General features: G+C 47.0%; 1 protein-coding gene across 1 annotated transcript in view; it reads right to left on the bottom strand.

Moving 5' to 3' along the window:
* Positions 1–19,677, bottom strand: part of igsf11 (immunoglobulin superfamily member 11) — a 175,685-nt gene extending 156,008 nt beyond the window's left edge. Inside the window, exon 1 of the mRNA XM_056284040.1 lies at positions 19,617–19,677. Coding sequence (XP_056140015.1) covers positions 19,617–19,677 — 61 coding nt within the window. The remainder of the gene's footprint in view (positions 1–19,616) is intronic.
* Between the last annotated feature and the right edge of the window lie 3,679 nt (positions 19,678–23,356).

Raw genomic sequence — 23,356 nt, 5'->3', positions numbered from 1 at the left:
GCATATCAGCTCCTTCACGCCTCAGGGCGCCTACGCTTCCGATGGCCTTACGGTCGCTCCATTCCACTTCTGACACCAATGTAACGAATTCGGGGGACAGCGCAACCACCGGAACTGCCGCGGCCGGGAAGCGAACCCGCATCGCCCGCACCGCAGGAGGCATCGCTAACCGCTCGACTAAAGGGTCAGACCCGCGAGCCAGCGGCCAGCGTGTCTTCTTATCCATGCACGTTACAATATGTTGGTTCAGAAATGTCGAGATTTTAACATATCCATGGTTTGCAGAAACATAAAATGTCAACATTTTATTCTGGTGACTGGATTGCCTGATAACAAGCCTTCTGCACCTACTGGGCTCCTCAAACATTGGTTCACTGAAATAAATAAGTGATAACAGCCTCCTGAACCTACTAGTAGGTTTAGTAGGCTCTTACTAGCCCATATATTTGTGACAGATGTGTGATGATAACACCTATTCAGTAAACTGATAACAGTCAGATCGGGTGGTGCAGACCTCGCCTCTTTGTTCTATGTTTTGCAATTTTTGTCTTGCACCTAAATATTTTTTTCTGGATGTGTGCACACTTTGTTTCTCTTCATGAGTAAAAATAGAACACTGACCTGTTTCTTGTCAATATATCCTATGAAAGAGGCACCATGTTTTTGATGAGCTGAAGCCACAAAATCGTATCTATTCTATGTGGTTACCAAAATGACAGGGTGTAGATCTGCTTTTAAAGTTTTCAAACTGCCTGGCTAACGTACGTGAATATAGCTCCGGGGTAAACATTCAATGACTCGGCGTTTGTGCATGAATTCAATATCAGGTTAAGTAGCTGCCAAATAGCAAGGTCCAGTGCTGAAAATGGAACTTCTCTCCCACAACTCTAAATGTGAACATAATCAAATTCACATAGGCTGGAACTCGCCATGTTAAATTACAATTTCAGATGCAAATGTAAAATCAATACACAGTAACCATGATGGAGAGAAAACAAGTGGTCTCATCGTTTCACAGTGCTGGCCCTGACCAGGCCAGCCCTCCAGAATAGACTTATTCCGGAGGGCTGCCTCTCTGCAAACCGAGCTCCACAAATGAAATATTACATTCATAGACATTCTTTGAAACTGGCAGAACAGTAATTGTACTGCGGTAAAGGATTTTTTTTTCTTAAAATCCAATAAATCCCAGTGCCATTGGTGATTCATGGACAACTAGAGGAGTGCACGTAGTGCAGTGCAGATCTCCGCCAGGCGTATGTATCGCCCCTTCTCCGTATCTCCCCTTCTCCAGTGTTTGATCTTGGTGAGAAACACTTTTTTCACCGACTAGGAGAAGGGAAAGACACGCACACATGGACAGAAAAAAAGTGTCTTTCCTGCTATTATACGACTTTAACGCAGCGCCTAAGTCGATTGAATGGGAAATATGAGGGGGGGGGGTTTAATATGCAGCGTTCAAGCTAAGAAAAAATGTACCTCATCAAAACGGTTTGCCTGTCAGTCTGTGGATGCGCAGCCTCCTAGGTGGACCCTTGCATGAAAGCGACCAAGTCTGACATGAGATGACAGAGATCAGGCTATCATAATTTCAAAGCCATTATTAAAAGATTTCAATTGTGTTTAAAGACCCCATGAAAGGGCTAGCAGAGTACTATCTGATTCCGCATCTTTATGTGTTTCCTGTAAAAACGGGAAGCTAGGAAGGGGCCTAGCGCGGATATTGATTGACAGTTCCATTCCATCCATTATCCAATCCGCTTATCCTGCTCTCAGGATGGCGGGGAAGCTGGAGCCTATCCCAGCAGTCATTGGGCGGCAGGCGGGGAGACACCCTGGACGGGCCGCCAGACATTTACAGTAGCCATTAGCGCTGAATGTGCCGCAGACGGATGGGGGCCCCGCGAGACGTGGTCCGACACTGTGCGGTTTGGTGGGCCGGCAGAGGAGACTGGGTACGGCTGTGTGCAGGGGCGACTCTGGAAGCATGCCAGGCCCTTCTTGCAGATCTCCCCAATTGAGGCGACCCACCGGGGAGTTGCAGGAATTAGCACAACCAAAAATACAGTTAGCTACATCATAGGTCCTGTGCGCCGGTCGGTAACTGGCAGGAGGAGGGAGGGACATAAACGTTCGAGAACGTGTTTCAGTGGAAGTTATTAGTATACCACCCTGAGTGCAGGATCAGTTATAAACATTCTCCAGGAAATGACAAACTTAAATACCATTAAGAATACCAACGAAATTACTTTTTTTGCCATTGTTTGGCCAGATACTGGCGTATATGTAGGTGACAATCAGTGCAAGACATGTGTGATAATAAAAAAAACTATAAACTAAATATCTATTTTGATTTCATGGCTCTTTAACCGTCGAATTGCACGAAAATGGATGAAGGCGAATGGCTGCGCTGTTAATTGACTTTCATCTAAAGCAATAAAACAGCTGTCAGAAGACTTCAAACGTGTTTAACCGTCGTGGTTTTCATGATATAAAATGAATGAAATCAAATGGCTGCTCTGCTCATTGCCTTTCATTCATAAAACAACGGTAAGAAAAAATAGCTTAGTCGTGGAGAAATGATTTATTGTAGCTACTGAGATTATTTCCAACTGTGACCGATTAATCCATCGCTTGGGATTGTTTTTATAGCCGAGTTTTAACATTGGAGACTAGGGCACATCCATGTGGCGACGAGGTGAATAAAGCGAATTATTTTTTGGTTCATCCAGTGTTCCTCCAGTTCTCCTGTGCTGAGATCAGCAGTGGATGATTTGCTGGTTTGCGAAATATTATCGACTTCTCGTTTACTTCCAAGACTCATACCCGAATACATAACGTTTTGGTTTTGCCGTTGTCGCTGCCCGAGCTGACGCAACCGCAGATGCGAGTTGCGCAAGCGCACGGTTGAATCAGAGCGGGCAGTGACGGAAAGCAGCGTGGGTCAAGCGAGCTGGAGTGTGAATGAGGAGAGGGGGCGGCGATAGCGAGAACAAACGTTTGTCAAAGGTTTTGAATCACCGCAACCACTAGAGGTTCTTCTTCATAGTCATACATGCACAAAATGTTTTAGGCTGGCAGGTCCAGTAGTTTGCGAGATTAGCCGCGGACACACACGCGCGACCAAATAAACATAATCCCCTGCAGGCTGCCGCCTGGCGGAGAGATAAAGATTGTTGGAAACCATAATTTCTGCTCTCTCAAGTGTTGCGCTTTGGTCTAGGCACACCCCTGATAACCATGTTACTAGCTAGAACAACGGCTATGTGCTGGAACGAAGTAAGCGACTGCCGCTCAACCTTCTAATTCTATAGGGTTCCATATACAGTGGGTCAATATTATCTCTTTGCTATGACTGTCTTCCCAATCCTGCCTCGTATAAAGACACACATGCACAAATGGCCAACCCATTATTGCGTTGTATGAGTTTAAAGCCCTTTTAGTAACAGGAATCTGCTTAGAAGGATTTCTGTTGGGAAATAGCAGACTGAGACGACCCCCCCACACACACACACACACACACACACACGTGTGTAAGCAGTACCTAAATCTAAACAATTAAATGTTGGTGGCATGGTGGGGAATGGGGAATCTCAGTGTGGTGGTGCTGGTGGTGCTGGTGGCGGTGTGGGGTATGTATGTATGTGTATGTATGTGTGTGTGCATGCATATTTCTGCGTGTGATGGTGAATTCCACGTCTCATGCTCTGGTCAAGCTGTTAGAGGCCGAGTGGTTCTGAACAAAGAGTGTGTTGTAAACACAAAGCGGTCTCGGGCATAATGGACGGTGTTTCCCCCACCTCCACCACCAGTTTCCAGGCTGTCAGATAAGAGCAGAAGCACGGATTAAGGGTTGAAGGGGCATGGTGACATATGACAGCCTATGATATCCATGCCCTTATCCTGTATATTGCTACTATTGGCCAGCTCTGCAAATCTGCCAACAGCACATTTATTTGCTCATTTGTTTTGTTTTGTTTGTTTGTTTTTGGTTTTGTTTTCATTGAGGAGAGAAAAGATTGTCCCTTTTCTCATTGATGCCCACAAGTTTTTTGAAAATGATTTGAGATGCTAACAAGATTAAAGGGTTATAAAACTCAAGACATAGAGATAAACTAAGCTTCCTCTGCAAGCATCCCCAAAATGCAGTAAAATGTCCCTCCATTCTATAGAAGTGCTAAACCCCTATTTCTTTGCTCCCTGCAATCCCCGATGATGCCTCTGCCAGTCAATAACCTAGTTTTGGCTGAATTATGGGTTGGGGGTGGGGGTGGGGTTAGAGTAAAGGTAAGGCATTCCAAATACAAATATTGGTGTAAAAATTATGGCAAGATCCCTGATCCCACTGGCAAGTGTGTGTGTGTGTGTGTGTGTGTGTGTGTGTGTGTGTGTGTGTGTGTGTGTGTGTGTGTGTGTGTGTGTGTGTGTGTGGGTGTGTCTCATGGATTGCCACCTTGCCGTGGTGGAGAAGCTTGTGTGTACTGATAATATATGAAATACTGGTAATATATGAAATACTGATAATATATGAAATCTTGCATATACCAATGATCCCAAGAACAATGCCGTGCGGAGCTTGGCTCCTGGTAGGGTCACCCAAGGCGGATAGGTCAAGGGGGAGGTTCCAGACGAAGCGTGATCCAACAAAGACCTTAACGGTGGAACTGGTGGAAGATGTCTCCAGGTCACAAAGGCAGATGAAGGCTGCAACAGATGGTGGTCGGTCGCCAATCGTCTTGGTTCTCCATGCCATTGGACTCTGGCCACCCTCTGCCAAGCACCATGTGGTGGCTGCAGGTGCAACAGCCTCTCCACGTAAAAAGCTGTCACGCACAGGCGTCCTCCCATTATGTTGCTCCAGGATCAGCTCCTAAACCCACCTGAGGACTCAGAGGGGGTACGGTCATACTCGACCCCAAGTGACCACTGTGTGTGTGTGTGTGTGTGTGTGTGTGTGTGTGTGTGTGTGTGTGTGTGTGTGTGTGTGTGTGTGTGTGTGTGTGTGTGTGTGTTCGAATCGATATGTATGTTTGCAAAGCTTATCAAATTCCCACCTGTGCTCACCCCATCTTCTCTGTCCTATTCTACAAGTATCAAAGTGACAATGGTTAAGCTATAACAAGGCACAAGTGGGATCTTCCTCTCTCTCTATCTATCTATCTATCTGTGTCACTATGTATCGCTATGTGCCTTTATGCACCAGTCTGCCTCGCTGTTGTCATGCATCAGATTTGACATGGTCATTTGCTCCCTACACAGGAGCAGAACAAGCAGAGACTGGCTACAGCCACTTTTCACTCTCAGCTTCATCCCTGTGAAGCCATTTGAGCATCTACTGCACGTGTGGGAGTACAGAGAGAGGGGAGGTGGGGGGGGGAGTATGCGCTCGTTCGCGCCATAAGGAACCCATAAGGAAGCAAAGGAACACCAGTGTAAGTGCTTCCACCAGAGCAGTGGTTAACACACGTTTACGGTGAGATGAAGTGTGTCACATCCAGAGCGAGCCTCTGTTCCTGTGGAGAGAGCTCATCTTTTCATCTGCTTAACCAGACACACACACACACACACACACACACACACACACACACACATACACACACACACACACAGAGTGATGGATTGTGTATGTGCGGTCTCAGCCTAACACTTCCAGCCAGAGCCATGTGTGTAGCTATGTGAGACTTGTCTCCTTGCTCTGTAAGTGATAGTGTTAGCTAAAACCAACAGTTTGGAGAATACAAAAAAACAGAACTTTTCAATGAACATTTTTTCATCATCAGAGATCTATCATCTGACCTAGTTTTTGGCATTATGTTTAACGAAACACAACAGATCACCTGGATTGAGCACGAATTGCCAAATTAACTCATATTTCAAAGTGACTGAAATGTCATTTCATCACGATATGAAGTATTCTGCATTCAGTGTAAATGTAAAAAATAAACAACAAATCATCAAAATCATTCCTTGGCTATCACCTTTGACATGTCATGCAGAGGGCAAGGAGATGGGGAGAGACAAAGAAAACAGCTATATTTTACCCCAACATCCAGTTTATGAATTACCTATGGCTGTGAAAAGCCTGCAGCATATTTAATGCAGGAGAATCTGTTACCCTTTCCCTTTGTTCCCCTTTCTGCACCTCTCTCTCCACGCCATTCTGAACTAAGCCATACAGCAAAATTAACATAACTAACATCTATTACTATGGGGGGGGGGTCAACACATGGTGACTGCTGTCTTGTTGTTAACTGACAAACCAGTGTCAAAGGCGTAAGACTCACAAACATGGCTGGACGGTTCCCAGACGTGAAGGAAAGTCACACCGTTCAGAACACCTGAATACCAGTAGTCCCGTTTCTACAAGTTGAATGCCAGCGAGCTCTCCATCGCATCGATATCTTGTCATGCCAGAGTCCTCAAAAAACTCAGACGCTTATAAATATCAAAGGGGAGAAGTTATTTCTGTTGGAGACGCTTTCAGCCGAGCTTCAGGAAGCAGAGGCCACTATTACAGAGCCAACACATTGTGTGCAACGATGTGCAATTTTCTAAATTACTGTCTCCTGAAATATAACATTATTCATGGCTTAGTTTTGGAGCTTGGAAAGTTATCTGGTCAGGATAACGAGCTCATGATTTCATATACACTGATTAATTAAACAGACTGTTTTGGGTAATATTACAGTCAGTGCAGGCGGTCACACACCCTCAGCATGTGGGGTCGGTGGATGTAACCTCTCCATCCACATGACACCGCACTGCTCAGCAGTTCAGTTCATCAAGTGCTCTAAGGTCATTTAGTTCTTGTGTGGATCGATTGACAATCAATTTCAAATTAGTGATGTAAGGCCACTGTAGCCCGAGCAGTACAGCTGGAAAAGCATCTTTAATGGCCAGATCGCTCTTGCTTGCACATTCAGTTTTCAGGAACATTTGACCTGAGACCAAGTTTGGCTAAATTCTCATCCCTTTCCTAGGCCTGCAAAAGAAGGATTTCATTACATTTCACACTACAACATGCCATGTTGTGTATTGTTAGGAGAGGGTGGACCCCCCTCTCCTGGCAGTAGATAGCCAGTAGACGGACCCTGTACTGGGCTTTGATTGGTGGATTACAGTGACGAGGACATTACAGTACAGGGAAACCCAGGTCCTTTGGGATATGGACTGATTTATTTGCCATGGGAATACGGCAAAACACTGAACACACACAACACAGGGTATAGTCTATAAACACACTTGTGGGATTAACAAATACACTGCCACATTTCCTTGGCCATTGATTTGAGCTTAACCAGGCTTACACTGATGAACACAGCCACCATTCTCTGTGATACGAGACATGGAGCCTAATGACCGTCCGCCAGATGCTGGTGGAGAGTCGCAATATATCACAACCACAGGAGATGTAGTGCAGCATGAGGCTTGTTACAGGTCCGAGAGTCTGGGAGGTAGCACCTAACACACGGTTGGGGGGGGGCATTGGGGGGGTTAGTATTTTTGTCCAACTTGTGAGGAAGCTCTAAAATAAAGTGTGGCTTTCAGTGCAAGTTCTAAACCTTGCTGATTTTCGCTGAAAGCAATTTATATGTAAAATCCTTTAATAGTGACTCCCATCACTGTAAACCCTGATCACCCGACATAAAACATGGATTTAAGGTTGGATTAGACGGCATACAGGGGACAGGCATTTAAGTTGCTGCAAAGGTCGATTTAAATTAGATGTTGTGGAAGAGTGTGAGCTGACAGTTTATATGTATTGAATGTGAGTACATACTCTTTCTTTCTTTCTTTTTTTTTGTTTGTTTAAAACCTCAGTTTGCTTCTGAAACACTGCCACTGCCATCACACTAATGGCTTTTTTAATGTTTTTTTTTTTAGGGGTGGGGGTGTTGTTTTTCCATTGGATCGTAACGCTTTTTTTTCAAACACAAACTGAGTGAGCGAGCTCACGGACTGAGAATAGAAACACACAGGCAATAAAAAGAAAAGATCCACAACGACTACTCTGAAAACTGGGGGTATTCCGTGTCAGCAGACAACCCCTTTTTAAATTTTACAGAGCACTCATTGAAAGTACAACAACCTTTGGATTTCGTCCCCCGGTACATCTCCGGTCACATGCAACAGCACAGACACAACGACAGCGGCTGTCGACACATCAGCTGAAGCATGCAGAGCCAACTTCCTGGACGTCCACACCGTCCTCAACCACCAGCCAGTCAGAGAAGAACAGCACGCCATCAGCGACGTCTCTCACTCCCTCCGTTTGCTGCACAACCCCCTTCTGTCAGAGCACTGACCCACCCAGACACCAGGACATAAAAGGCCATTACACCACTTTCTATCAGTTCATCTAGGAAAGCACATTAACCTCTGCCATCCATTCACCTCCACTGTCTATGTGCAACTGTCATTATTGTTGCTAGTGATGATGCTTTCCTGCTGTTGTCGAATTTAACTTGTTTATTTATCAATCTATTTATCTACCTATTACTGTTCTGTGTTGCTTTTCATGCATTTAAAGACCAATAATAACAAAGTATTCAAGTATGCAAGAGGTAAACATGAGGCAGACATTTTATCAATGTAAACTGTTTGCTTACATTGGAAATGTTTGCAATCAAGAGAACAGAGTCTGTAGAGTATTAACAATTTTAAAAAGTGCATTCCTGTCTTCGACTTTACCTAAGATTTGTATGGTCAAGTCAGTTGTAAATAATGGCCTTCATTTCACTAACAAAAATGGAAAACCATGAGTAAAAAATATTATACATTTGAGCAAAGCCATGTGCCTACGAGAAACAGGTAGGAGGACGCAGGACTCCTGATCCTCAGCTCAGGTCCAAATAAACCTTGGATGACGGCAAACACATGAGCCCCGTATTCAGCTAACAAAAATTCAGATTACTGTGATGCATACCATCTGGGCAAAACACAGACACAGAGGATTCCCTCCTACCACACACACACACACACACAAACAGATTAACACCGACATGAATAAATTGTCTTCAAAACGGCGTAACACTATCACAAATATTACACCCCTTACTTATAAAATTAGGAGAAAAATACAACAAGAACATCATATACCAAAAGTAACTTAATTTGAGTGTAAACTAAAATGTTATGCAATCCCACCATGGATTTTTATTTCACCCCCTTTCTGATACCCCAGCATCCACAACACATATGTGCTGAACCACTTCTGCAGATGTATAGACGTCCCCTTTTTATATTCATTTGTAGAGCCAAAGGAACGGAGAAGACCGTAGGTTCACACTTTAGCCGTGTAGGCAACTTTCTTTAATCAACGGTAAATCAGAGAGACAACAAAACCACAGCTCGACTGAGCGGAGGCGGCGAGAATAACCAGAAAACTGGCTGAACAACCATAACTTAACCCTGCGTTAACCTGCCAGGGCAACCCTGACTTAACCCTTAGTTCCTGGGGTGAATTCTATCCCCAATACGTGTCCACCACATGAGCCCCCCCAGAATTCGCCCTAGTAATCGAAGTCAGGCAGGTGCGGGGGGACGACAGGCCGTCCGCGGCGGCTCCGGGTAACAGGGTCCGGAGTGTCTCTTGGAGGCATTGACGCGGGCCTGTGGAGGTCGGCCTGAGGAGCAGAAGAGGCAGCGCGGGCCTCCACGGGGGGAGGAGGCGGAGCCGGGGGACGACCGCGACGAGGAGGTTGGGCTAACTCCAACGGCTACGTCAAGTCCAGGTGTGCGGGTTTATCTCGGTCCACTGAAACATGCTCGGCTGTGCCCCCAAAATCCACCACCAGGTGCTTAGTTCCCCGTTCTAGGACGCGGAAGGGGCCGTCATAAGGGGGTTGCAGAGGGGGGCGGTGTGCGTCATGACGGATGAACACGTAGTCCGCTGACTGCAGACCTGGGGGCACCTGGGACACCGGAGCGCCGTGTTGGGCGGTAGGGACGGGTGTGAAAGCTCTGACCCCGTCCAGCAAGGAGGCTCGTTGGTCCACAGCTGACCAGGAACGCGTTGTATTAGGCATGAAATCGCCTGGGACTCGCAGCAGCGTGCCGTACACCAGCCCCGCAGAGGAGGCTTGTAGGTCTTCCTTCGGGGCGGTCCGCAGGCCCAGCATGACCCATGGGAGCTTGTCGACCCAGTTGCAGTCCTTGAGAGTAGCCCGAAGCGCAGCCTTCATGGACCGGTGGAAGCGCTCACATAGGCCGTTCGCCTGAGGGTGGTAGGCGGTAGTGTGGTGAAGCTTGACGCCCAGAGCCTCACCCACAGCGTTCCATAGCTCTGAGGTAAACTGTGGCCCGCGGTCAGATGAAAGGTCGGAAGGCGTACCGAAACGTGAGACCCACGACCCAATAAAAGCCCGGGCCACATCAGCAGACATCGTGGATGCCAGGGGAACAGCTTCAGGCCAGCGCATAGTCCTGTCCACCACAGTGAAGAGGTAGGTGAACCCATGGGAGGGGGGTAGGGGACCAACCAGGTTGACGTGGACATGGTCAAATTGTCTCTCCGGCACTGCGAAGCATTCCAGGGGCGCCTTAATGTGGCGATGTATCTTAGCCCGCTGACAGGCAACACACGAGTCGGCCCACACTTTCACGTCTCTCTTAAGTCCCTCCCACACAAACTTAGCAGAGGTCAGGCGCACAGATGGCTTACTGCCTGGATGAGAGAGGCCGTGCACAGCTTCAAACACGGGGCATCTCCAGCTGTCCGGGACGATGGGCCTGGGCTGTCCTGTGCAGACGTCACACAGGAGGGTGACACCTGTGTCGCTGAAAGGAACGTCCTGCAGGCGGAGCCCCATGTCGGAGGTCCGGAGACGGAGGATGCTCGGGTCCGTGGCCTGGTCAGCGGCCATCTGTGCATAGTCCAGGCCTAGGTGGACTGCTCCAATCACTGCCCTAGAGAGGCAGTCAGCTACCTGGTTAGACTTACCAGCGACGTGCTGGATGTCGGTAGTGAATTCCGAAATGTAGGAGAGTTGTCGCTGCTGGCGAGCGGACCATGGCTCGGCCGTCTAGGACATGGCAAACGTGAGGGGTTTGTGGTCCACGTACGCAGTAAACTCGCGGCCCTCTAGCAGGAACCGGAAATGCCGGACGGCGAGCCAGAGACCGAGGAGTTCCCTGTCAAAAGTACTATACTTACGCTCTCGGGGTGTAAGCTGGCGACTGAAAAAGGCCAAAGGCTGCCAAGCCCCCCCCCACCCACTGCTCGTGAACCGCACCAACAGCATAGTCTGATGCATCCGTGGTTATGGAAATAGGCGCTGTAGGTGAAGGATGCGCTAGCAGGGTAGCCTGGGAGAGCGCAGCTTTAGTCTCGGTGAACGCACGGTCCCGCTCTGCTGTCCAGTCGACCACCTGGTTGGGGGACTTGCCTTTCAGCGCCTCGTACAGTGGCCGGATGATAAAGGCGGCTCGGGGAATGAAGCGGTGGTAGAATGTCACCATCCCGATGAACTCCCTGAGCGCACGAGCTGTTTGGGGGCGCGGAAAGGCCGCCACCGCTTCCACCTTTGAGGGCAGGGGGACCGCCCCGTCCCCAGTGATGCGGTGCCCGAGGAAATCAATGGCCGTCAGCCCGAACCGGCACTTCGCCAGGTTGACGATCAGCCCATGCTGGCTGAGGCGTGTGAAGAGGGCGTGAAGATGGGACAGGTGTTCTTCCTCGGAGGTGCTGGCGATGAGTATGTCGTCCAAATAGACGAAGATGAAAGGAAGGCCACGGAGCACTGAATCCATCAGCCGCTGAAAGGACTGGGCTGCGTTTTTGAGTCCAAATGGCATTCGTAGGAATTCAAATAGGCCGAATGGGGTAGTCACCGCTGTCTTGGGGATGTCCGAGGGGTGCACGGGAACTTGATGATAACCACGGACCAGGTCGACTTTTGAGAAGACGCGTTTGCCAGACAGGTTTGCAGAAAAGTCCTGGATATGCGGGACAGGATAGCGGTCGGGCGTGGTGGCGTCATTTAGTCGGCGGTAGTCCCCGCATGGGCGCCAACCTCCATCAGGCTTAGCGACGATGTGGAGTGGGGATGCCCACGGGCTGTCAGAGCGGCGGATGATCCCTATGCGTTCCAGGTGCTCGAACTCAGACTTGGCAATGGCGAATTTGGCGGGGTCGAGACGCCTGGCTCTGGCGTAGACCGGGGGCCCCTTCGTAGCAATGTGATGCTCCACCCCATGCTTAGCGGTGGGTGCAGAGAAGGTAGGCTGGGTGAGGTCAGGGAACTCAGCGAGGAGGCGGTTGAACTTGTCTGCCTCTGAGAGAGAGTTGGCTAGACCTGCATAGGCCGCTTCCCCCCACGTACATGCGAAGGAGGAGAAGGTTAAGGCGTCGACCAGACGGCTGTTCTGAATGTCCACTAGCAAACCGTAAGCGCACAAAAAATCAGCTCCGAGGAGGGGAAGCGTTACATTGGCCATGACGAACTCCCACGTGAAACGTTGTCCACCAAAACACAGTTCTACAGACCGCACGCCGTAGGTGTGGATAGGGCTGCCGTCAGCCGTCGCCAACTGGGGGCCCCGCTCCCCGCCCATGATGTCGACGTCAGTAGCAGGGAGCACGCTTCTCTGTGCGCCCGTGTCACAGAGAAATTGCCGACCGGAGATGGTGTCGAGGATGAAGAGTAGCCTGCTCGTATCGCCAACACTCATGGCCCCTACTGAGTGTTGGCCCTCTCGTTTCCCGTCGGCCTGTAGTTGCAGGGGGAACGGCACCGTTTAGCTTTCGCACCAAATCGAGCGTGGTACATACAGAGTCCAGAGGGCTTGTAGCGGTCTGACGCTGTGGCGCCACCGTCGGGCCACGCCCATGATGTGGGCGGGGGGCCAGTGAAGGTAAGAGCCAGCACCCCGGCATGGGAGGAACGTTGTGTAGCGACGAAGAATCGGTCAGCCTCCTTTGCCAGCTCACGGGGATCAGTGATGGTGGAGTTAGCGAGCGCAGTCTGGACGTGGGGCGGCATGTTGCGCAGAAACAGCTCCATAAACAGGAAACATGGCTTTTCTTGACCCAGTAGATTTAACATCCTGCTCATTAGCTCCGATGGTTTGCCATCTCCCAAGCCCTGAATTGCGAAGAGGCGACGTGCTCTCTCCGTTGTTGACAGTTCAAAAGTTTCAAGGAGGATATTTTTAAGTGCGGCGTATTTACCATCGGCCGGTGGGTTGGTTATGAAACCGCTTATCCTGGAAGCCGTAGCGCCCCCCAGCGCTGCCACTACGTAGTAGTACCTGGTCTCGTCTGCTGTTATGTCTGAGCGCGAACTGTGCCTCAGCCTGCGCGAACCATGTAGCCGCGGAAGACTCCCAAAACTCCGGCAGTTTAATTGCAACGGCGTTCGTAGCCATAATGTGTGTGGTTTCAGAAAACTTATCCGAAAACCGACGTCGGGGTCACCAGTGTAGAGCCGAAGGAACGGAGAAGACCGTAGGTTCACACTTTAGCCGTGTAGGCAACTTTCTTTAATCACGGTAAATCAGAGACAACAAAACCACAGCCCGACTGAGCGGAGGCGGCAAGAATAACCAGAAAACTGGCTGAACAACCATAACTTAACCCTGCGTTAACCTGCCATGGCAACCCGGACTTAACCCTTAGTTCCTGGGGTGAATTCTATCCCCAATACGTGTCCACCACACATTCATAATAGTGAGGTGGCACTGCTTTTCATGTCTCTAAATTAATGATCGTTTACTGTCTAATGCAGTGAATGTGATGCATTTTCTGCAATGCATTCATATTGTTACTATTTCTGTGAAGAGCTCTATGCCAAGATCAGATGGTTCAAAAGCACTAAGGAGAAAACGAGGTTGCAGATTACAGCACTGTAAAATTTCAATGGGTTTGCATCACAAAATGATTGAAAGACTCTCGAAGTTTTATTAATTGGAGGTACTAAATGTAATATTTCAGCTTTCCTGAAGCGTAATATAACTAGAACACGTACAAGTTGCTAAATGCTACTGACTGAAATAAAGTGAAATGACCAATGGCATCCCAATCCCCAGATGTCTGTACTCCTAAACATGGGATTTGGGCCAGGTGAGGTTACTTGTTGTTTGATGCCCCCACTTCTTAAGACTGGACTCAGAGAACCAAGCAGTGATCACAGCAGATCTCTTATGAGGGCGTTCAGAAACACCTGATTTCTGCAAAAGTGCTGTGCATCCGCTAAATTTGTTTGTCTTGCTCTGATTTATGATTGAAATCATTGAACAACAGATGTCAGGATGAAAAAAGAATTACACAGAGCACATTAAAGGTTATCGTTCAGACACACTTCATCAGTAATTCAACTGTCTGAGGAAGATCGCATCAGCGTCAGCACGATTTGTATTCAGCCAACCTCGCTCCTGTGGCCCATGAATCACTCATGATTCGTTTGGTGCTCAGATTATTGGTGCAACATGCTCAAACCTCAAATACCCAGAAACCTCAAACCCATGAACACTTGTGAACTGACCAGATCAGATGTTGGCCCCAGATGTTGGGCCTACCGCCGTGCACTGGAGCAGACACGTTGGGGCTGAGTTTAGTGTGTCCTTAAGAGACTAAGGGACCAAACAACTGCTTTACCCACCTACGCCCCCGCCCCGCCCCCCTCCACCGTCATCCCCACTCTCCCCTTCCTCCCTTTCTCTCCTCCAAATATCTACCCATCATTTATTCATGCACATCAGCAGGATGGCAGTCACCGCCATCATCCGAGGACGCCGTCATCTGAACTTCTGTCCATCTCTGTAGCTTAAACACACACGACAGACACACGCACACACTCATGCACTTTGAAAACGGTCCCAGAGGTCTTTTAATTTTTTTTAGAGACTATTTTTAGTGTGAAAAATAATCGAGGTGGAAAGTTCCATCTGTCCAACACACTCGTTCCAGCTGCTCCTTTTTAGCAGCGGGCGGAAAGGGGGGGAGGGGGGGAGATATGCTTCTTACGCATCAATTTACCAGATAAAACCAACCTCAGATGAGAATCTGCTTTTTTGAATGTATTCTACATTATTGGGATTTTTCAAATCGAGGGTCACATTCTTTCTTTCATCAATGGTCGAATGCCCTCAGCGTTTTAAATCTAAAAAAGTTTGCTTTGAAAGATCAGCTGCGATCGCTGCAGCGGGGACGTTAAAGGGCTCATTGAGCTGTGAAACTTCCCCTCACCTCTCCACCATGTTCTCCTCGGTTTTCCGGGGACAGTACAAACACTTGTGCCGCTATGCTCTCTGTCCGTTCTCCTATTATCTTTAGCTACATGAAAAGTTGAATAAAAATGGTTGACAGTAAACAAAAAACAAAGCGGCTCGTGGCAGGTGACAGAGATAAATGGTGATGTTCGCTGCACTGTGAACACTGCCCAAGTTTGGTGGATGTCTTTTTTGAGAGATGGGTTCAAAAAGGCAAACTGTGCAAATGAGGGAATGTGAATCACAAATGGAACAGGCACGCTATGAAATATCAGACTTGGAGTTTTGCCAAGGCCTCAAAGGTTAAGTAGCCCACAGATATAGTAGGGAGAGGACTGGCCTTAATTCAGCTCTAAATGAGATAAACATCCAGAATTTCAATGAGTCTCAGAGAGGTCTTTCGTTGTCTTCTTTACATACATGTATCACTCATCCTAACAGGATCAGTCGTTCAACCCATAGGGTACAGTGGAAAAGTGCGCTTTGAGGCTAAAACATCAGAACATCCGAACTCAAATTCAAATGTTCTATAGTATCTGTTATGCATAACCAAACTGGTCCAAAACTTCAGGGCCAGCATCTCCGGTTGAATTTAATTTGCTGAATTGATCCAAGCCTCGGATTGGTCCCTGTTGTGCCCCAGGGAGTGTTCTGGGTAAATCGCTAAATCAGGGCATGGACAGAGCAGCTCTGTGTTGGTACTGCTGGAGGGTCATTGTGACAAAAGCTGAACCAATTTGTTCATTAGTATGGAGCCTCTATCACTTATCCTTCTAACTTCTGGAACGTTCTTTCTAATTCTTGGAAACTTTCCTTGAGCACTTTTTCTTTCCTATGCTTCGCATTTGAATAACCCAGCTCTCCTCTCCTGTGCAGCTATATGACGGCCATTGCTAATTGAGAGGGAGGGATGCAAATTTAATGTGGGACTAGGAAGAGTTGGAAGGCTGAAACAGGGCACGGCATGTCCTCAAACTAATGCTGAAAGTCAGGAGGGGGCTTTCCACAATCTCTCCCAACACTGACACCTACCAGCTATGATTCATTCAAGCACAAAGTCTGTGGCTGCATTGGGGCTGGCATTACAGGTACACTCACACACATAAGACAGTGTATGCTTGATAGTTAGTATTGCACAAGATGACCAGTTAGCCAAGGCATAGGAAGTGAAGTAGAAATTATGAGGGTCAATTAGCAGACCTGATTCTATAATCCCTCAATAGATGGTCTAGAGGATACCAAAATAACAACCTGATCAGATCAATATCAGTTATAATGACTGACATGCAGGAAGAGGTCAAACGTATACAGTCCAAACAAGTAGCAACAATCAATAACACACTTTGCAGAACCAGCATTTATTTATAGAAATACTGGTAATGGTCCATGAAGATTTAGGCAGAGAGAAAAAAAATCAACTACAATGGCTTGAGAATAATGCTGGCCATACACACTGCCTGATCTTAAAGGATTTGTGAAGAAAAGGGCAGATGTGTTTTTCATCAACTTGCTTGTGCTCAAAGTATAACCTCTTTTTTGAATTTTATTTAGATTCACATGTTTCGTTAACTTTGATTCTCTGCAGTAGCTTAGCGTGTTTGTAAGTAGAAGGTCTTGGTTGGAGGTGCAGGTATTCCTCTCTACCTTCAGAAGAGGGAGAACAAAGAAAATAGAGCAATTGAATGTTTTCATTTGGGCCCATCTTGGAATCATTTAGAGAGATAAGGTGCCACACTGATTAAGAAAGTAGAATGGTGTGTGACCCTGAGCACAGGTGACAAGACACCCTATAGGAACCAGCAGAGGAGTAAGCCAGGCTAAATAAACCTGGCAGTCACATGAAACACCTTGACAATCATGGCCAAATTCAATCTCGCAGACTGCTCTGCCGGAGACCGTAATTGACATGCCAGGATGGTTCAGTGGGAATGCTTCGATCTCAACAGGAGAAAAAACATATTGAACTCCTGGAGATTTGTTCATTCTTTCACTATTCCATTCATCGTATTATCCATGGGTGTAGCCGGGGGGCGGGATCGAGTGGGTCGTTAGACCTAGAGCAGTCATACATCAGTAAGGACTTGGTCTCGAGTCCACATTCTGAAGCTCTTGGGTCTTGTCTCCGATTTCACACGAAAATGACTCGGACCTGACTTTGACTTGGACAGAGCAGATTTGCGCAAATTTTTCAACAGCAGTCAAGTACAACACTTTTGCTTGCCTTTTTATTTTAAATATCCAGCTTCCCCTGAGGGGATTAGTTAAAGTGCAACCTTACCTAATTTGTTTCTTTTTTAATATCATCAATTTATGCTTCTGAAACATTGGAAAATTGGAATCTGAACAGATTTCATTTCTTCCTTGGCAGAGGGAAAAAAGCCTGAATAAATATTACAATGTAGTGAAATTTTGACTTATACCATGACTGTAACTGTGACTACAGTTACAGTCATGGTGTTTGACTGGACTTGTAACATTCTGGTATTACTCTTTACAAATGTTTTGGCCCCACTGGTCTTGATTTGGACTTTCACCTTAAATTGTTGGACTTGACTTGGATAAGCTTTGGACTCGGACTTTACTTGGACTTGGTCTTGGTCTAGACTTGGGGTTTGTTTTTTTTTAGTCCCCCTCCCCTTTTTCTCCCAAATTGTACATGTCCAATTACCCCACTCTTCCGAGCCATCCTGGTCTCTGTTCCACCCCCTCCGCTGATCCAGGGAGGGCTGCAGACTGCCATATACGTCCGACATGTGGAGTCGCCAGCCGCTTCTTTTCACCTGATGGTGAAGAGTTTCATCAAGGGGACATAGCGTGTGGGAGGATCACGCGATTCCCCCCAGTCCCCCCCCCCCACCGAACAGGCACCTCGGCCGACCAGAGGAGGCGCTAGTGCAGTGACCAGGACACATACCCACATCTGGCTTCCCAACCGCAGACACGGCCAATTGTGTCTGTAGGGACGCCCGACCAAGCTGGAGGTAACACGGGGATTTGAATCGGAGATCCCCATGTTGCTAGGTAATGGAATAGACCGCTATGCTACCCAGACGCCCCCTGACTTGGGGTGGTTTTGACTACGAGGCTGATCTACCTGCCCTGAAAAACTAAAGTACTCAGAAAATCCAACTAAAGTGCATTAAATGAAACCAAGCAGTAGCTACCTCGGGAACAAATTAAGTTCACACAGTCACTACCGTGGGATATTTTTAAGCCTGAAATATCCACTATTTGGCGATCCATCTAAATTAAAGTTTAAGTATACAATAAAGCATAGCGTATTCGGAGCCATAGTAGGTCAAAGGGCCCGCTCAGACAAGGGATCCCATTTCCTGTGATTGGAATAATAAGATCCTCATTGTAGAAAAAAAAAGACCCAATACAGCCCAGCTACCCTCTCAATAGAAGGAAAGACAAAACAGATATGAAAGAAACTGGAAGGCAAATGAAGCTGAAGAGAGTTTTAATCCCGCAACTGTGTGAAGCACCAGCCCTAACAGAGTCCACTTGCAGTCTTTATAATGTGATCCTAAGTACCTGCGCAATGCAATGCAATGCATACATTATTCTAATGTGTTTGTCCTCAGTTCCTTTCCTTAAACGAGGGTCGTGGTCCTGTACACTGCAGACGGCAACGTTGCAGTGAAGGTCTCTGCTGGTCATATGCGCCATGCTCCTCTCTAATCGCTCGGATTACCGGTGCATCCCCGCACCGTCTGCTCCGTTTCTATTTCCAAACACCCGAATGCTCCGCTGCCGGAGCCTGGTGTCCCAACTCCGAGTCCGCAGACCAAAACCTCCACGTCGCGCACACCGGATCCCCTTTATATTTGGGGGGGGGGGTTTGACGCGCTTAACGTAGCAACGTTGGAATACATGAAAAGGAAAATACTCTCGGCATATAAAAAGACGTGGGCTATTGGGAGTTAAGTATATCGTAAATCGCTGCTTTAGTTTCTGTGGAAATGCCGGGGATTTGTCAGCGGATCCAAACATATTAAGGCAGGGGGATCAAATAGCCGCGCCATGCGCGCTCGGAGGAGAGGTTGCGTCCACGGCAAGATTTTAATTCCAGATACATCTGTTTTGCCCCCCCCCCCGTTTTTTTTTTGTTTTTTTTTGTTTTTTTTGTTTTTTTGGTCTTTTGCATTAATATGAGGGAACTGGAATTTATGTTAATTATTCTTTCCTACATTAAATGAAGTGACTGATGGGACGCTTCCGAGTGAACACATTCTACAATATGGTGTCATTTTCACCCAGCACCGAACAAGTATCAAAATATATGATTTAGTCTGTATCAGTCTGTGTTTATGGTTCTGACAACGCAATGGGGGGCGTGGGGGGGGCTTTTGCGCAGAGTTGTAAATGTGCGCAGAAGTTTCCGGGTGATCAGACAAACTTACCCTCCATGAAGAAGACCACCATCCAGGCTATCCATAGGTCCGAGTTGTGAAACTTCACCATGGCTCCTCTCTGCGTTAAGGTCTGTTGACTACAGTTGGCCCGGCGCCGCCGCCCGCGGAGGGAAGGGGCTCTCTGGCGGCTCCCGGGGTGAGACGCGTCTGTCCCCGGTGAAGGCGGGCAGCGGAGGCGGCTGCGGTTCACGGCAGCATCCCGACCAGATGAAGGGAAACGCTGCGAAACGTAGCCGAGTTCATCTCGATCCGACGGTCACAGTTTCTTCTTCCCATCCGTTACGACTGGCTGCACCTTTACAACCGGACTGAATCGCTCTCCTCCGGTCAATTAATGCACCCTCTAAAAACAAACAAACAAACAAACAAACAAACAAACAAACAAACAAACAAACAAGCAAGCAAACCAACAAACAAACAAAAAACACGTATTGGCTTAAGTTGACTTGCTGTAGTTGACTCTGAACTTACAACCGTGTCGCCGGTAGTCTGGTTGCTCGGTGACCGTCCGAGCTGTTGTGCGTGTGGAGCAGTTGGCTGAGATGAGAACAAGCTCGGCTGTTGCCAGGAGACCGCTGACGCTCAACCACACCGGATGCGTTTCTGTCGCCCTCTGGTGGCCGCTGGCCAGAATACAACACTGTCATTTACAACTGAGGAGAGAAGAGTATAGTTAGACATCTACATACATACACTACCGTTCAAAAGTTTGGGATCACCCAAACAATTTCGTGTTTTCCATGAAAAGTCACACTTATTCACCACCATATGTTGTGAAATGAATAGAAAATAGAGTCAAGACATTGACAAGGTTAGAAATAATGATTTGTATTTGAAATAAGATTTTTTTTACATCAAACTTTGCTTTCGTCAAAGAATCCTCCATTTGCAGCAATTACAGCATTGCAGACCTTTGGCATTCTAGCTGTTAATTTGTTGAGGTAATCTGGAGAAATTGCACCCCACGCTTCCAGAAGCAGCTCCCACAAGTTGGATTGGTTGGATGGGCACTTCTTTGAGCAGATTGAGTTTCTGGAGCATCACATTTGTGGGGTCAATTAAACGCTCAAAATGGCCAGAAAAAGAGAACTTTCATCTGAAACTCGACAGTCTATTCTTGTTCTTAGAAATGAAGGCTATTCCATGCGAGAAATTGCTAAGAAATTGAAGATTTCCTACACCGGTGTGTACTACTCCCTTCAGAGGACAGCACAAACAGGCTCTAACAGGTACTATTTAATGAAGATGCCAGTTGGGGACCTGTGAGGCCTCTGTTTCTCAAACTAGAGACTCTAATGTACTTATCTTCTTGCTCAGTTGTGCAACGCGGCCTCCCACTTCTTTTTCTACTCTGGTTAGAGCCTGTTTGTGCTGTCCTCTGAAGGGAGTAGTACACACCGGTGTAGGAAATCTTCAATTTCTTAGCAATTTCTCGCATGGAATAGCCTTCATTTCTAAGAACAAGAATAGACTGTCGAGTTTCAGATGAAAGTTCTCTTTTTCTGGCCATTTTGAGCGTTTAATTGACCCCACAAATGTGATGCTCCAGAAACTCAATCTGCTCAAAGAAGTGCCCATCCAACCAATCCAACTTGTGGGAGCTGCTTCTGGAAGCGTGGGGTGCAATTTCTCCAGATTACCTCAACAAATTAACAGCTAGAATGCCAAAGGTCTGCAATGCTGTAATTGCTGCAAATGGAGGATTCTTTGACGAAAGCAAAGTTTGATGTAAAAAAAATCTTATTTCAAATACAAATCATTATTTCTAACCTTGTCAATGTCTTGACTCTATTTTCTATTCATTTCACAACATATGGTGGTGAATAAGTGTGACTTTTCATGGAAAACACAAAATTGTTTGGGTGATCCCAAACTTTTGAACGGTAGTGTACATACATACATACATACAGACAGACAGACAGACAGACAGACAGACAGACAGACAGACAGACAGACAGACAGACAGACAGACAGACAGACAGACATACATACACTATCCCAACCGCTTATCCTGCTTTCAGGGTCGCGGGGATGCTGGAGCCTATCCCAGCAGTCATTGGGTAGCAGGCGACAGGCATACATACATACATATGATTCCAGCACTTCTATTCAGAGTTGTGTGCATATTCTCCATTGTAGGTTTCCTCCCATTCAAAGAGTTATTTGTTTCAAGGTATGTGAGCCTCAAAGGTAGGACAGAGTGTTAGTCACAGTGGTAGGCTGGTGTTCTGTCCAGCGTGGCTCCCTGCCTTCTGCCTTCTGCCTAATGTATACTGGGACAGAGTCCAGCCGGACAGCGAACCTGAATGAGACTAAGCGAGAATAAACAATGGGTGGATGGGCAGAAACAATGGATAGACGTAATTCTGCATATTGCTACTTAGTAGAGTCTCATTTCAATAGAACGATGTGTTCAACAAAACTGAATTTTTCACTAAGTATGCCCTGATCCCTCAAGACCTACAATACAGTCTGCATTACAGAATAGAAGCACTAAGGAAGGAGAGCACAGCATACACACATTTATACAGTATGTCCAGGTAGCTGCACACAAAAAATGACTTTCACAGCACACTAGAAGACAAACTCTAAAAATGTTGTACATATGCATCCAGATATGCAGACCCAAATTTGGGAGACATACAGACAGATGACAAATGAAAGGAAGAACCAACATAAAGTATCTTAGCAAGATGCCGGACCACCACGAGCCTCCAGGACAGCTTCGGTGCTCCTTGTCATAGATTCTACAAGTCTCTGAACTCTACTGGAGGGATGAACTCCATTCTCCCAGAAGATATTCCCTCATTTGGTGTTTTGATGATGGAGGTGGAGAGTGCTGTCTAACACGCTGGTCTAAAATCTGCCTTAGGTGTTCAGTTGGGTTCCAGTCAGGTGACTGTGAAGGCCATAGCATCTGATTTACATGATTTTCATACTCAGCAAACCATTCAGTGACCCCTCATGCCCTGTGGATGGGGGCATTGTCATCGTGGAAGAGACCACTCCCATCAGGATAGAATGTTTCATCATAGGATAAAGGTCATCACTCAGAATAACTTTGTATTGATTTGCAGTGACCTTTCACTCTAAGGGGACAAGTGGACCCAAACCATGCCAGGAAAATTCCCCCACAGTATAACAGAGCCCCCGGACCCCCTCACTGTAGGGGTCAAGGATTCAGCTTTTTCCTTTCATTTGTCACCCGTCTGCATGTGTGTACTTTTGTATGTCTCAATCGTTCTTTTAGAGCAATGAAATTCTAATGTAATTTGTAACATTTTTTCGTTCTCTTTTCTTTTCTTTTAATGCCAAGATACTGCATTACAAAATACAAGAGCTTCTGAATAGTGGGGGTAGCACTGGGAAAGCACAGCAGCTTTCACGTAGCCAAACTGTTGTTTGCAAGATGAAGGAACTATTCAGTAAAAACATCTTGTTCTCCCCAGTGCACCAGCTCCGCCGAGCACCGACAGAGCTGCATTCTCTCCATCTTCCCATTGCAGCTTCTGGCCACTGAACAGTTTCCTTCAAGAGGAGAGGCACCTTAACTTTGTAAGAGACAAATGACGAGGAGTTTTTATGAAAACTTACTTTTCCCTTATTCCTTATTTCTTTTGGTCTTTGAAAGAGAAATAAAAGCAAATAACAAAGATGAGAGGGAACGATGTGGGATAGTGTCCTATCCGTACGTCTATCTGCCCCCCCCCCTCCTCTCAGTCCAGCCT

Source organism: Lampris incognitus, chromosome 7, assembly GCF_029633865.1.
Source record: "Lampris incognitus isolate fLamInc1 chromosome 7, fLamInc1.hap2, whole genome shotgun sequence".
Taxonomy (NCBI): domain Eukaryota; kingdom Metazoa; phylum Chordata; class Actinopteri; order Lampriformes; family Lampridae; genus Lampris; species Lampris incognitus.
The sequence above is the reverse complement of the archived record's forward strand: the minus strand, read 5'-3'. Positions and strand labels throughout refer to the sequence as shown.